General features: G+C 44.5%; 1 protein-coding gene across 2 annotated transcripts; it reads left to right on the forward strand.

Annotated features, from left to right (window-relative positions):
* Nucleotides 1–1961: 1961 nt before the first annotated feature.
* LOC124015505 lies at nt 1962–9977 on the forward strand. Of its 2 annotated transcripts, XM_046330752.1 has the most exons (12): nt 1962–2677; nt 2808–2940; nt 3388–3616; nt 3703–4163; nt 4313–4429; nt 4617–4731; nt 4990–5099; nt 5210–5349; nt 6232–7499; nt 7614–8069; nt 8167–8268; nt 8505–9977. In XM_046330752.1, exons 1-12 carry the CDS (start codon nt 2532–2534, stop codon nt 9173–9175), a joined length of 3948 nt encoding a protein of 1315 aa, XP_046186708.1. In that variant the 5' UTR covers nt 1962–2531; the 3' UTR covers nt 9176–9977. The 2 variants fall into 2 exon arrangements, with proteins under 2 accessions (XP_046186708.1, XP_046186706.1); XM_046330750.1 differs by having other exon boundaries at nt 6232–8069.
* Nucleotides 9978–13802: the final 3825 nt, after the last annotated feature.

Raw genomic sequence — 13802 nt, forward strand, 5'->3', positions numbered from 1 at the left:
ACACCATCAATGTTTATCTTATGGACAGTGAAATTTCTCAAGTCTAAAGAAATAGGATGAATTATGTTCTCCCTCCTCAATCCATTTTTTCCTAGATCTAATAAAGGCTCCTTCTGCTTTTAATTTATATATATTATCCAGTTTATTGTGTAACTCAATTAGTTCCATCTTCTCCTCCCCCGAGAGGTTGGCTGGGGACCTCTGAGAAAGGGAAGTTATCTTAATGATCACCTTTTCCTTCTCAGCTCTTCTGGTCTTAGCAAGATTACTACCATATTTTCTAAGGTATAAAGAGCTCCCAGTTCTTGCAATAAGATTTTTCTTCACAAGCCCTTTCCCAAAAGTGTGAGAGCAGATCTTTAACCTCAAATTTAACGATATCATGATTTAATAATGAGCTATTTAGCTTCCAGTAGGATGCTCTACCAAGGTTAGTATCATGGGTAAATATTTTGATATCAATGTAAATAGCCCTATGGTCTGTGAGGGGAGTGGTACAAATATTTGTAGTATCACACACTCACTATCAATACATTTGGATATAAGCCAAAAATCTATTCTGGATTGTCTGGAACCTGTTTTGTTACTCCAAGTGAATGAGCTGTCGGCCTGAAACCTCTCCATATATCAGTAAGATCAAACAAAAAAGTATTAAACCCAAATTCTGATTGGTTGGCCTACCTGGGGGCCATCTATCAGTTTAATTATCTATTTTAATGTTAAAGTCCCCTCCTATCAATAATAACGAATTGGGAAATTTAGATAACCAATGAAGTATATGTATCTCTATAGATTCAAGCAACTCATCATTATCATGTTTGGTGTTGAACCCGTAGAAGTTTACAGTAATCGTAGAAGTTTACAGTAATGAGCGTAATGTCATTGTAACTGATCACAAGACAAATAAAGTGACCAAAGGGGTCACATTCCGAGTGTAGAATATTACCACCAAAGGTATTTTTCATTGTAGTGACACCAGCGGAGCGTTCAGATCCATGGAAAGATTAAATATCGTTGCCACACGGTGACCTCCAGAAGTTGGCATCAGCCGAAATTGAGTGGGACTCTTGAAAAAAGCATACATCTGTTCGAAATTGTTTAGCACATAAAAATAAGGCCTTGCGCTTCACATTGTTTCGTAACCCCCTAGCATTAAGATAAACTATAGACAAAAACAAAACAACAAAGATTATATAAAAGTATAAACTGTAGTAGGATGAGTCAAAGACGTAGGAGCAGTGAACGTAAACGATAAGGAACCGAGATCTGCACCATTTAAGTCCATTTAAAGTGAAAATAGCTTATTCCATAACCTTTGAGCTAGACGTTATCAGCTTAGAAATTCAACTCAACCGAAAATTATGTTCAAGACCCAAACCAAGGGTTCTTGTAGTAAGAGAGACGAAAAAAAACATTTAGTGTAAAATAACAAATACACATTTAAATAAAAGGGTACCTACTAGTTTAAGTGCATATGAAAACTGATCATAAAATAATTGAATAAAAAACGTTTTACATATAAACGTTCCTAAGACCTTTTTTGGAAATAAGTATTAATAACTAAATAGAGCAATAACCGTGTAAAGTCAGAGCAGACCTGTATGCCCTTTAAAACAGTATCTTAGTTACTGTATACATAAATAAATACAGCTTTCAATCTTCTTGGTAAGTTTGTAAACAAAATAGGTCTTCTGGTCATACAAGAACAAACTAATAAATTGAAATACCTGAGTATTCCTGAAAAATAGTCACCTGATGATTGTTAGGTAAACAACATAAGAAAAATGAGAATACCATGGCTGAAACCATCAACCTGTTCCTTCTAGTGAGATTTTAGGGAGGAATATGGATTTCTGAACCGTTGATGAAGCCGAGTCCTCCGACGAAGTAAGCAGCCTTTCCCTCATTTCGTGCTAAGTCGTTGGCCACAACTTCCTTCTTTCTATCTCTTCCGGGCTGAGATGGTCGGCGAAACGCATACCATGGCTCTGAAGGAAGGCGTTCTTCCTAGCAGCTTTCCAGACTGCATCCCTCTATAATCAGGCGATGAAGAGGATGACGATTACCCCTAGGTCTTGAATCGTTTTGCTGTGCGCTTCGAGCAGTACTACTTCTGAAGGAACGCAGTTGACAAGTAGGCGGCGACGTGGTGCACACGTGCTCGGAAGTAAGCAAGGAAAACGTCATGTCTTTCTCTGGCGAGCTGTTTGTCTGGCGATAGCACTGGCTTTCGTAGTGGAAATTATATTTTGGGAGCGCTTATCGTGGAAACATTACGAAACGTGTTTGTGATGTGCGCTCATCTAAAACGAACCGTTTGCAAGTGAAGTGCGCGAGCGTCAAGATAGAGCGGTGCAGGTGCACGAGCCGACACGCATGTGCAACGTTGTCTGCAGTGAGCATTTAGCGCTACATTATTTAGCTATAACGTCGCCAGTTTGCCAGCTACTTTTTTGTACCCGTTAGCAAGTTACCTGGCTAGCTACTGCAGTATATAACTATGACCTAGACACATTTTGTAGTGGTAATGAATGAAAACCACTCATTTCTATTTTGAGGAGAAGAGTAAAGGCCTACCCGACACAACATTGCATGTCAGCAACATGGCATTCACCAGCCTTTTTTCAAGTCTTCCAAACAAAGAATTTGACCCGACGCCTTGTGAGCCGATGGAAAGGTAAGCTACTATAACACAACTAGTCATTATTTCGACTGTCTCTCTAGCTAACTAACCTAGTCAAGTATTTCAGCTTTGTCTTGGAATACATAGCCAACTGAGAAGTTATTGTTTCTTCCATTTTTCTCAGATTTCAAAGGGACGAAGGGCAACTGGAACCAGTTCAACTGAAGGGGAACGAAAGGGATGCCCAGTCCAGAAAGTGGCCATTGCAACGGGGTCAGCAGAGTGGCCCCAGGAAGAGGAAAAAGGGGAACCAACAGGTGAACTTGTCATGTACTAAACAGATGCTGAATAGGCCTATACAGAATGGAGAAGTTTTTTTGCTAAACATTGACATAAGCCTAACTAACATAGGCCTATCCTGTGTTTGTGCCATGTTTTATACTACTAGGCAAATTGCACACCACATACCTGTAGATCAGGCCTCTCCAACCCTGTTCCTGGAGAGCTACTCTCCTGTAGGTTTTTGCTCCAATCCCAGTTGTAACTGATCTGGTTCAGTTCATCAACCAGCTAATTATTAGATTGAGGTGTGCCATATTAGGGTTGGGGTGACAACCTACAGGACGGAAGTTCTCCAGGAACGGTGTCCGCAAGCCTTACTGTAGATTATAAAGTTAGTATAGAAATAGGCTACAAACCGTTACCATTTGGTATTGCCCCTTTTGATGTTGTTGTAACGTTACCCTTTTTGTGTTTTTCTGCAGGAGCAGTGTGGCCAGGCCAAGAAAAGTAACCTTCATAAATGCCCACCACAATCTTATAAAGACTTCGACTCTGTGGCCCGAGACTTCATGGTGAAGTGTGATTTCGAGCAACCAAGCTTTGACTTCAGTAGAGAACTGGACTTCTACAGTGATAGCAAGGAGGGTGCATACCCAGGTCATGCTACAGAGAAGTCGGGTTGGAAGAACATGAGGCCCGGAGAAGCCATGGGTGTGTTTTTATGGATTAACCCTTTACTATTCGCAAGATATTGACTTTAAAATGTGTGTAGGATTTTAATTGAACTGTTTACACAGATCCTGATCAGAACAAGGATGTTCAAGGTGTAAACAAGAAGAACGGACGGGAGCAGAAGAAGCAGCGATGGGAGCCTCAGCAGCAGAGACTTGACAACCAGGCCAGAGGCAGAGGGGCAAACTCTGCCAGAAGGGGTGGGGATTTTACTGGACTGGGTGGACACGGAACTAACCAGCCCAGAGACTTCTCCAACAGGGGCGGCGGTGGCTCCAACAGGGGCGGCGGTGGCTCCAACAGGGGCGGCGGTGGCTCCAACAGGGGCGGCGGTGGCTCCAACAGGGGCGGCGGTGGCTCCAACAGGGGCGGCGGTGGCTCAAACAGGGGCGGAGAGGGGAGCAATAGAGGCCGGGGCTGTGACAAGAGGGGCAGTTTTCTCCGAGGAGGTGATTGGTCAAAGCGAGGCACTGACCGGTCACGTAGTGGTGGACGACAGTTCCCAGATGATGGACGTTTAACACTGGTAATTCAAAAGGAAATCATGCAAACTTCCTTGTCAATTTCCATAGAAATGTCATTTGTAGCTTTACAGTGCTCGGTTACAGCTAAGTAACCCAAGTCAGTGATTTCAGTCTAATGTACATTTTCACAGCTAATTCCAACCTCTTCCAGGAAACTTTGACAGGAAAGGGGAAGAAGAACATGACAAAGGAATTCAAAGACCAGAATGCTTTGGAGATTGACGGCAGGTTAATCTGTCGACATTTCCTCAGGGGAAAGTGCATCAAGGCAGGTTTCTCTATATTTTATGATTAGAAATTGTAACAATATTAATGGGCAATTGACAAATTGAACCTAAACCCAATATATCCAAATGATAGTCAGGTATGTTGATGTTGACATCTTTTACAGGAAATACTGTCAGTGGCCTGACCCATTTTGTTTAGAGACCCCGTCAACTTATTTTGTTTTGCAGGGTGATGACTGCCAGCTAGAACATGCTCTGGACGTCAACTACTCGATCAACGAAGTGTGTAAATTCTACGTCCAGGGATCCTGTTCGAAAGGAGAGAGCTGCATATACATGCACAATATCCTTTTCTCAGCTCATTCGAAATGTCCCTTATGTAGTGGTTGCCACTGGGTGGGTGAGGGGAAATGACTGTACTGTTTTTATACTGTTTCCTTGTGTATCTGTCCTACCTCTTGTTATATTTTGTGAAAAACTTCACATTTGATCACAAAACAATAACTTAACGACCCGTAGCGGACTGTGCCTTAACAACAAAATGGATGCCGTAAGGGTGGATGCAGATGTTTTTGCTTTCTTTCCTTGACCAAGTACCCACAGAGTTTCCCCTGCAAGTTCTTCCATACTTACGAGAAGTGCTCCCAAGGAGACCAGTGCAGGTTTTCCCATGAACCTCTGACTGAGCTCACCAAACAGCTACTGGAGGCAGTCAGTAACTGTCTACCCTTAGATGACACATCCTCTTGCCCGTACACACTGACATATTGTTACTCCCTGTTACCATTATCTACTAACTAGAGCTTATTTCTCCTATGCAGGCATTGAAGAGGGACAAGGACATTGAGGAACTGGCTAAAAAGGACAAGCCAATCTGCACGGAGGAGTCAGTGGCCACAAAGGAGTCGTCGTCAGCTGAGGAGACGAAGCCTGTCATTAACATGTTCCTGAATCCCCTAAGGTTAAGAACGCGAGTGCGCGCACACGTTTCTTTTACTGTCCTTGTGGGGACCTAAAATGTATTTCCATTCATTTCCACTAACCCTTAATCCTAATTGTAAACCTACATTTATAGTAGTCCTAGTCCTGAGAAATGTCCCCACGAAGAATTTCTTGTTACACTATCCTTACTAGCCCACACTCCCCAGTAGTGTTAGAATAGTAAGCCCCCCACACCACAGTAGTGTTAGAATAGTAAGCCCCCCACACCACAGTAGTGTTAGAATAGTAAGCCCCCCACACCACAGTAGTGTTAGAATAGTAAGCCCCCCACACCACAGTAGTGTTAGAATAGTAAGACCCCCACACCACAGTAGTGTTAGAATAGTAAGACCCCCACACCACAGTAGTGTTAGAATAGTAAGACCCCCACACCACAGTAGTGTTAGAATAGTAAGACCCCCACACCACAGTAGTGTTAGAATAGTAAGACCCCCACACCACAGTAGTGTGTTAGAATAGTAAGACCCCCACACCACAGTAGTGTGTTAGAATAGTAAGACACCCACACCACAGTAGTGTGTTAGAATAGTAAGACACCCACACCACAGTAGTGTGTTAGAATAGTAAGACACCCACACCACAGTAGTGTGTTAGAATAGTAAGACACCCACACCACAGTAGTGTGTTAGAATAGTAAGACACCCACACCACAGTAGTGTGTTAGAATAGTAAGACACCCACACCACAGTAGTGTGTTAGAATAGTAAGACCCCCACACCACAGTAGTGTGTTAGAATAGTAGTGTGTGTATGTGGATGAGCTTTACATTTTACACTGTTGATAGTAAATGATAGTTATTCACTCGTGTTTTATTGATTGGCTACATTTGTCTGGATTTCAGGCCAAACTTTTACAACAGTTCATCACCCTCTGAGCCACATGCTGAGGAAAGTACCCCCATGTGTCAGAATGAAGTGTCAGCTGAGGTCGTGGAGAAGGAAATTGCCCCTCCTACAGAGTCCATTCGGTCTCCTGATCCTCCCCCAAGCTCTCCTGGCTTTAAGGAACCGGTTTCTTATTCAGTTGAGGCTGTGCTTGGGTCCCATAGGCCCCTGGAAAAACCCTTCCGCAGCTTATTTGCAGCCTCTATCAGCCAGACCTCACAGACCCAACCAGATCCCCTCACAACTACATTAGTTCCTCCAGACTCTATCCACACTCCTGATCCACCCCTAAACTCTACATGCGGCAAGAGAAATGTTCCTTATTCAGTCAAAGCTGTGCTTGGATTCCAGAAGCCTGTAGAAAAACCCTTCTGCAGCCAATTTTCAGGATCCATCACCCAGTCCTTCACACTCCCCACACAGAACCAATCAGATCCCCCCAGCACTACATTAATTTCTCCAGACCCCATTAGTTTGTCTGGTCCTCATCTGAATAAGAGGCAGGCTTCTTATTCAGTTGAGGCTCTCTCTACGCCCCAGAAGCCGGTGAAAAAAACCTTTTGTAGTCTCTTTGCAGGACCTATCAGCCAGACCTCTACTAGACCTCCCATACAAAACTCTGCTAATTCTCCCATCAACACCCCAGGCTGTACGAGACCAGCTTCTTATTCAGTTAAGGCTGTTCTAAAGTCCCACAAGCCTGTGGAAAACCCCTTCCGCAGCCTCGTTGCAGACCCCATCAACCAGTCCTCTCGCCACCCTGATATACAGACACAACTAGATCGTACCAGCACTACATTAAATCCTCCAGACTCCATTCGGCCCCCTGATCCTCCTTCAGTCTATAAGAGGCCTGCTTATTATTCAGATAAAGCTGTGCTTGGATCTCCTAAACCTTTGAAACCATCCTTCAGCAGCCTCTTTGCAGGCCCCATCAGCCAGACCTCTCCCCAACCGCCCACTCAGTCCCAAGCAGATTCCTCTAGCGCTACATTTGGTCCTTCAGACTCTGCTCCTCTTGCAGGCTGTAAAAGGCTGGCTTCGTATTCTGTTACGGATGTGCTTGAGACCTATAAGCCTGTGGAAAACACCTTCCGCAGCCTTTTTGCAGGAACCATCAGCCAGACCACTACCGACGCTCCCTCGCAGTCCCTAAAGTCCCCCGGTTGTAAGGCACCAACTTCTAAAAAGCCCATGGAAAAACCCTTCCGTAGCATCTTTGCAGGAACCATCAGCCAGACCACTACCGACGCTCCCTCACAGTCCCTAAACTCCCCCGGTTGTAAGGCACCAACTTCTAAAAAGCCCATAGAAAAACCCTTCCGCAGCATCTTTGCAGACCCCATCAGCCAGACACCCAAAAACCACCCTCCCAGACAGACCCGACCAAATCCCCCCAGCACTGCATTTAGTCCTCCAGACCCCATTCGGTCTTCTGAGTCTCTGCCAGTCTGCAAGAGACAGACATCCTCAGTTGAGGCTGTCAGTGAGTCCCAGAAGTCCATGGAAAAACCATTTCGTAGCCTCTTTGCCGGCCCCCTCACACAGACGTCTACTTCTGGCCATCCAACACAGACCCAACCAGATCCCCCTAGAAATGTCACTGCTGAAAGACCAGCCTCTCATTCACTTGAGGCTATGTTTGAGACTCAGAAGCCAGTGGGGAAACCCTTTCGAAGCCTTTTTGCAGGTCCCATCAGCCAGACAACCCTCCCTGACCCTCCAACACAGACCTGGCCATATACCCCCATAGTCAAGCCTAAACAGAAGGAGCGTGACCCAACACCATCCACCGGTAAGGCCCTGCTTTACTCAATACAATACTTTAAATGTCCCTTTGTGGGAAATGCACCTATATTATTGACATTTCATCACCACTTCGTGACCTCCAGAGCCGTCCACAACCCATTCTGTTCTGAGGACCCTCTTCCTACGCCTGAGCCCATGCCGCCAGGAGGGAGAGCAGGCAATCAGTAACAGCTGCAAAGATCCAGGTACAGTCAAGACACATCATGCTAGAAGTAGTGCATTTGTCCTTAAATGTTGTTTATATTTTTTTACATAAATGCATTATGGTAAGCTTGCATAGATATTTATTTATACTTATTTTCTCTCACCTACTTCTGGCTAAACTATTAGAATGTTTTGGCTCCTAGTGTGTATCAAAATATATTCAGGATTGTCTCTGTTACCGTTGGAAGTGTGTTAGACCTGTTGTGACCCCTTTCAGGAGGCGATGGCCTGTGTTCCAGTGAAGACGAAATCACGAGAGGATCTACTTCCACAGGACAGCCGAGGCAGAGCCAGGAGGTGGAGGACGTTGATGAGCTGGAGAGTGAGCGAGAGGAGCCGGAGGAGTGCGTTCTGAGAGATGAGCTGTTAGTAATTCCAGTAGAGCCATTAGTGCCTTACGTGCCACTTGGTGACCCTCGCCACCATCGGCAGGCTGATATCACCCTGCCACGGTCCACCTTCGCCCAGGACGTGGTGTGGTCCTTTGAAGACCTTGCCCCTCTTACTCCCCTCTCACTCCATCACCAGCCGTCTGTCCCTCTGGCCTCCCCCTCTACTGAGAGAACATCAGGTTCTGCTGTTGGACTGTCCAGTCCTGCAGGACTCGGGCCACAGCCTTCCCCACGGGACTCCAACTCTCAGGAGGCTGCAGGAGAGCATCTCATTCCCTCCAGGAATTCAGGTAGGAGACAGGTCCAGGTGGATACCCCCGGCGTTCACAACCTACCGATCCAAGCGATGGTACGGGTCACTCGACATAACACTGATGTACAACCAAAGAGACTGTCTGGACAAATGAGGTGCAAAAGTGGAAACGTGGGTGACAAGAAAACACTGAAAGACCTTTTTAAGACTTTTGACCCCACATCATCTCCCTTCGGACAGTAACTGCATTTGGACTATGGCTCATATTGTATGCACTGTCGGTCAATGGACTACGCACCTAATGACTTACACAAACACTTGTCCTTCATATGAATGCTTTTGCTCTAGTGTATTTTCCTGCTAACAGATCAGAACAGCAATTCATTGCAAAAATGATTGTGTAAAATGCAGGACACCAATTATGCAGGAACACACACACAACCCTCCTTAACTACATTTGATGAAGTGTTACTCCCATATCTTTACTTAGCAACAGCTAATGTTACTGATGAATTGTCAGCCTAGTCTGTCTCGGTGTGAATTGTTTTGGGATTTTCTTAGATGTTGATGTTTTTTTACAGACTAAATCATCAATCATGTACATTTTTAAGGTTAAAAAAACGAATGACATTTTATTTCAGTTTTATTAAAGCAGAAAGTAACCTATTGGAACAATTAGCCAGTTAACTAGTAACTAACCGTTGCCCTCTTCCTCCACTCCTGCTGACTACATTTCCTCTTATTTGATGAGTGAACAATGGGTTATTACTCAACTGATTCTTATTCCTGTGTGGAAAATGTCATTATTTAAACTAATGGCGCACCAGTTCTGCTCTGCATGTAGTGCTTCTCTTTTCTTATAGTATGGTACTGTGCTGTGAAAGTATTTGTCAACCCTTTTCTAAGTGCCTCTACTTTTGCATATTCTTTTTTATACTGAATGCTTTCAGATCTTCAACCAAAACCTAATATTAGATAAAGGGAACCTGAGTTAATAATTACAGAATTACTACTTATTTCATAAACAAAGTTATGCAACACCCAATGCCCCAGTGTGAGAAATTAATTACCCACTTTTTTGAGAAAGCCTCTGACGTAATCACATTGAGTGATTTTCCTGGTTTTATGGTCAGGTCGGACTATATTCATTTATTTAGCAGTTTGTCGTGGAAATTTCCTGTATTTACCAATTCATGAGAGCAAACCACACACAAGTCAGAGTTAGTTATCACAAAGTCCATCTTTAATTATATGAACTCCATCACAACCCTGTGACTCTCAGATCAATTCCGTGTCTATAAATGAATTCTCTGAGAGTCCTTACACATTGCAACTGAGATCCTTTATAGCAAAGACACACATAGCCAGACAGCATTAGGCATAATTTATCGTTCAGCTTTGTCTCCTAAACTATGTTCTTTCCTCAAACAACCTAAATAAATCCTCCATATCAACAGGCATATATTACATCCACCCTATCTTGACAAGATCACAGAGACACATTGACTGGCACACAGACATTGTGGAGCCAAGAGATACACGCTTGACCTCTCCCCTCTCTCCGGCCTAAGTCCTGACATAGAACAGATAACTGCAACCCCGCCACAGTATTATACAAAAATAAACATTCTGATGAGAAGTAACTTACAACTATACGATGAATATAAAACATCTTTCCTATGTTACCAACTAATTCTGATTATTCCCCAACAAGTTATTCTCTTTGGGGACTATTCCGACCCAAGTTAAGCGCACGTAACTCAAACTTAATTCCCTTAAATGCACTTTTCTCTCTATGCATATTCTGACCTTTTAACTTAAGCATGAGAACAGCAGGTTATTAGTCTGCTATTCGTTCAGAGTGGAGATCGTAAGACATTAAGGTGTGGAGGTGTGTCTAAGGATATGCTCTATTTTGACCTCGACTTAATTCCACCATCTTTACGCGTGAGGAAACGTGTATAAGGTCGAGCGAACCTACCGGTTTTAAGTGGAAAAGCCGATTAATAGATTTCTGTCGTTAATAGAAATAACAGCGTTCTCCATCTACTGTGATGTATAAATTGATAAGAGCTAGGTAAATGAGTAATCCGCTTGGAGACATGGCAATTGTTAGATTATTTTTCCCTACGATCACTGGAGACCGTGAAATCAGACATATGGAAGCAAACTGAAAATCATGTCAACATGCTTATTGTGTTGCGGCCCTTTTTCCACAAAATGCTCTGCTGTTATTCACAATTGTAATTGAAGACCCTAACTTTATGCCTCAAGTCCACCAGATGCATCAAACTCTGCATTCCGGCGGAAGTCCTTGTCAAAGGAGCAGTCCGCAACGCTATGTTGGAGTAGCCGCACTAGGCTGTGGTGCATTCTGTGTACTTCATGTGTTATACACTGCTCAAAAAAATAAAGGGAACACTAAAATAACACATCCTAGATCTGAATGAATGAAACATTCTTATTAAATACTTTTTTCGTTACATAGTTGAATGGGCTGACAACAAAATCACACAAAAATGATCAATGGAAATCAAATTTATCAATCCATGGAGGTCTGGATTTAGTCGCACTCAAAATTAAAGTGGAAAACCACACTACAGGCTGATCCAACTTTGACGTAATGTCACTAAAACAAGTCAAAATGAGGCTCAGTAGTGTGTGTGGCCTCCACGTGCCTGTATGACCTCCATACAATGCCTGGGCATGCTCCTGATGAAGTGGCGGATGGTCTCCTGAGGGATCTCCTCCCAGACCTGGACTAAAGCATCCGCCAACTCCTGGACAGTCTGTGGTGCAATGGAGCGAGACATGATGTCCCAGATGTGCTCAATTGGATTCAGGTAATGCTGACACACTCCAGCCACATGAGGTCTAGCATTGTCTTGAATTAGGAGGAACCCAGGGCCAACCGCACCAGCATGTGGTCTGAGGATCTCATCTCGGTACCCAATGGCAGTCAGGCTACCTCTGGCGAGCACATGGAGGGCTGTGCGGCCCCCCAAAGAAATGCCACCCCACACCATGACTGACCCACCGCCAAACCGGTCATGCTGGAGAATGTTGCAGGCAGCAGAACGTTCTCCACTGCGTCTCCAGACTCTCATGTCTATCACATGTGCTCAGTGTGAACCTGCTTTCATCTGTGAAGAGCACAGGGCGCCAGTGGCGAATTTGCCACTCTTGGTGTTCTCTGGCAAATGCCAAACGTCCTGCACGGTGTTGGGCTGTAAGCACAACCCCCACCTGTGGACGTCGGGCCCTCATCCACCCTCATGGAGTCTGTTTCTGACCGTTTGAGCAGACACATGCACATTTGTGGCCTGCTGGAGGTCATTTTGCAGGGCTCTGGCAGTGCTCCTCCTTGCACAAAGACGGAGGTAGCGGTCCTGCTGCTGGGTTGTTGCCCTCCTACGGCCTCCTCCACGTCTCCTGATGTACTGGCCTTTCTCCTGGTAGCGCCTCCATGCTCTGGACACTACGCTGACAGACACAGCAAACCTTCTTGCCACAGCTCGCATTGATGTGCCATCCTGGATGAGCTGCACTACCTGAGCCACTTGTGTGGGTTGTAGACTCCGTCTCATGCTACCACTAGAGTGAAAGCACTGCCAGGATTCAAAAGTGACCAAAACATCAGCCAGGAAGCATAGGAACTGAGAAGTTGTCTGTGGTCACCACCTGCTGCGGAACCACTCCTTTATTGGGGGTGTCTTGCTAATTGCCTATAATTTCCACCTGTTGTCTATTCCATTTGCACAACATCATGTGAAATTTATTGTCAATCAGTGTTGCTTCCTAAGTGGACAGTTTGATTTCACAGAAGTGGTGTTCCCTTTATTTTTTTGAGCAGTCTATTTAAAACACAGACTCCAAGTAGCTAGCTTTTAGCTAGTTGAAAAGCAAAGCGCGTGTCAGGAACGAAAAATGCAGCATAGACATCCGGTAAAACACAACTCGTATGCATCTGGTGGACAATGGGCATCAGGCTTCTAAGGCTGAACCAGCAGAGTTTCTGTACTGTATACACTTTAGAATGTTTTAATTACAGTGCCTTGAAAAAGTTTTTCACGTCACACAGCCTCAGATTTTGATGCGTTAGATTGGGAAATTGAGTCATTCTTCAGAGTACGCCCCCCCCCACAAAAATAAATAAAATGGTGACAGTTCATTTTATGTATTCATGCCTCAAGCTGTGTCAAGTTGTGGAACGGTGGACTGCAATTTTGAGGTCTTTCCACAGATGTTTGATGAGATTAAGGTCAGGAGTCTGACTGGGCTGCTCAAGGACATCTCCTTTCTTTAAGCTACTCCAGTGTTGCTCTGGCAGTGTGCTTTGGGTCATTGTCCTGTTGAAAAACAAACTTCCACATTACATTTTTTGGCAGAGGGGAGCAAGTTTTTATCCAGCATTTCTATCTATTTTGTACCATTCATCCTCCCATCAATCCTGACAATATTGACAGCCCATGTTGCTGAAAAGCCACTCATCCCGCTTGGCGTTCACCAGACTTTCTGCCACAACTGCAGCATCTAAGGGACGTTTTGCAAACTCTTTGCAGACAAGGATTTTCTTCACCCAGGGCTTCATCCTTGCCTCTCTCCCATAAAGACCCTTGTTGTAGAGTGCCTTGGAGATTGCCTTGTGGAATGCTTTGGAGACTGTTGATGCATCAACATTGACCATTGCAGCTGCTGATTAATATAATTCGGTCACAGTTGGCCTCCCAGTAGCTTCCCTAAGAAGTGCCTTTCTTCTCCGGCAACTAAGTTTAGAGTGGGGGCCTGATGTAGGGAGTGTCGTGGTGGTTTTAATTTTTCCACTTGGACTGCACTGAGCTCAGAGGGACGTTCAATGACGTTGAAATGG

The sequence above is a fragment of the Oncorhynchus gorbuscha genome, linkage group LG26, assembly GCF_021184085.1.
Source record: "Oncorhynchus gorbuscha isolate QuinsamMale2020 ecotype Even-year linkage group LG26, OgorEven_v1.0, whole genome shotgun sequence".
NCBI classification, from domain to species: domain Eukaryota; kingdom Metazoa; phylum Chordata; class Actinopteri; order Salmoniformes; family Salmonidae; genus Oncorhynchus; species Oncorhynchus gorbuscha.

Bases quoted from the DNA above. Each gene is read 5' to 3' on its own strand.
- LOC124015505 (XM_046330750.1), top strand. From the start codon at position 2,532: ATGAAAACCACTCATTTCTATTTTGAGGAGAAGAGTAAAGGCCTACCC. The intron at 2,678-2,807 runs GTAAGCTACTAT...CATTTTTCTCAG, and splicing joins CCTTGTGAGCCGATGGAAAG to ATTTCAAAGGGACGAAGGGC. The intron at 5,350-6,231 runs GTTAAGAACGCG...TCTGGATTTCAG, and splicing joins ATGTTCCTGAATCCCCTAAG to GCCAAACTTTTACAACAGTT.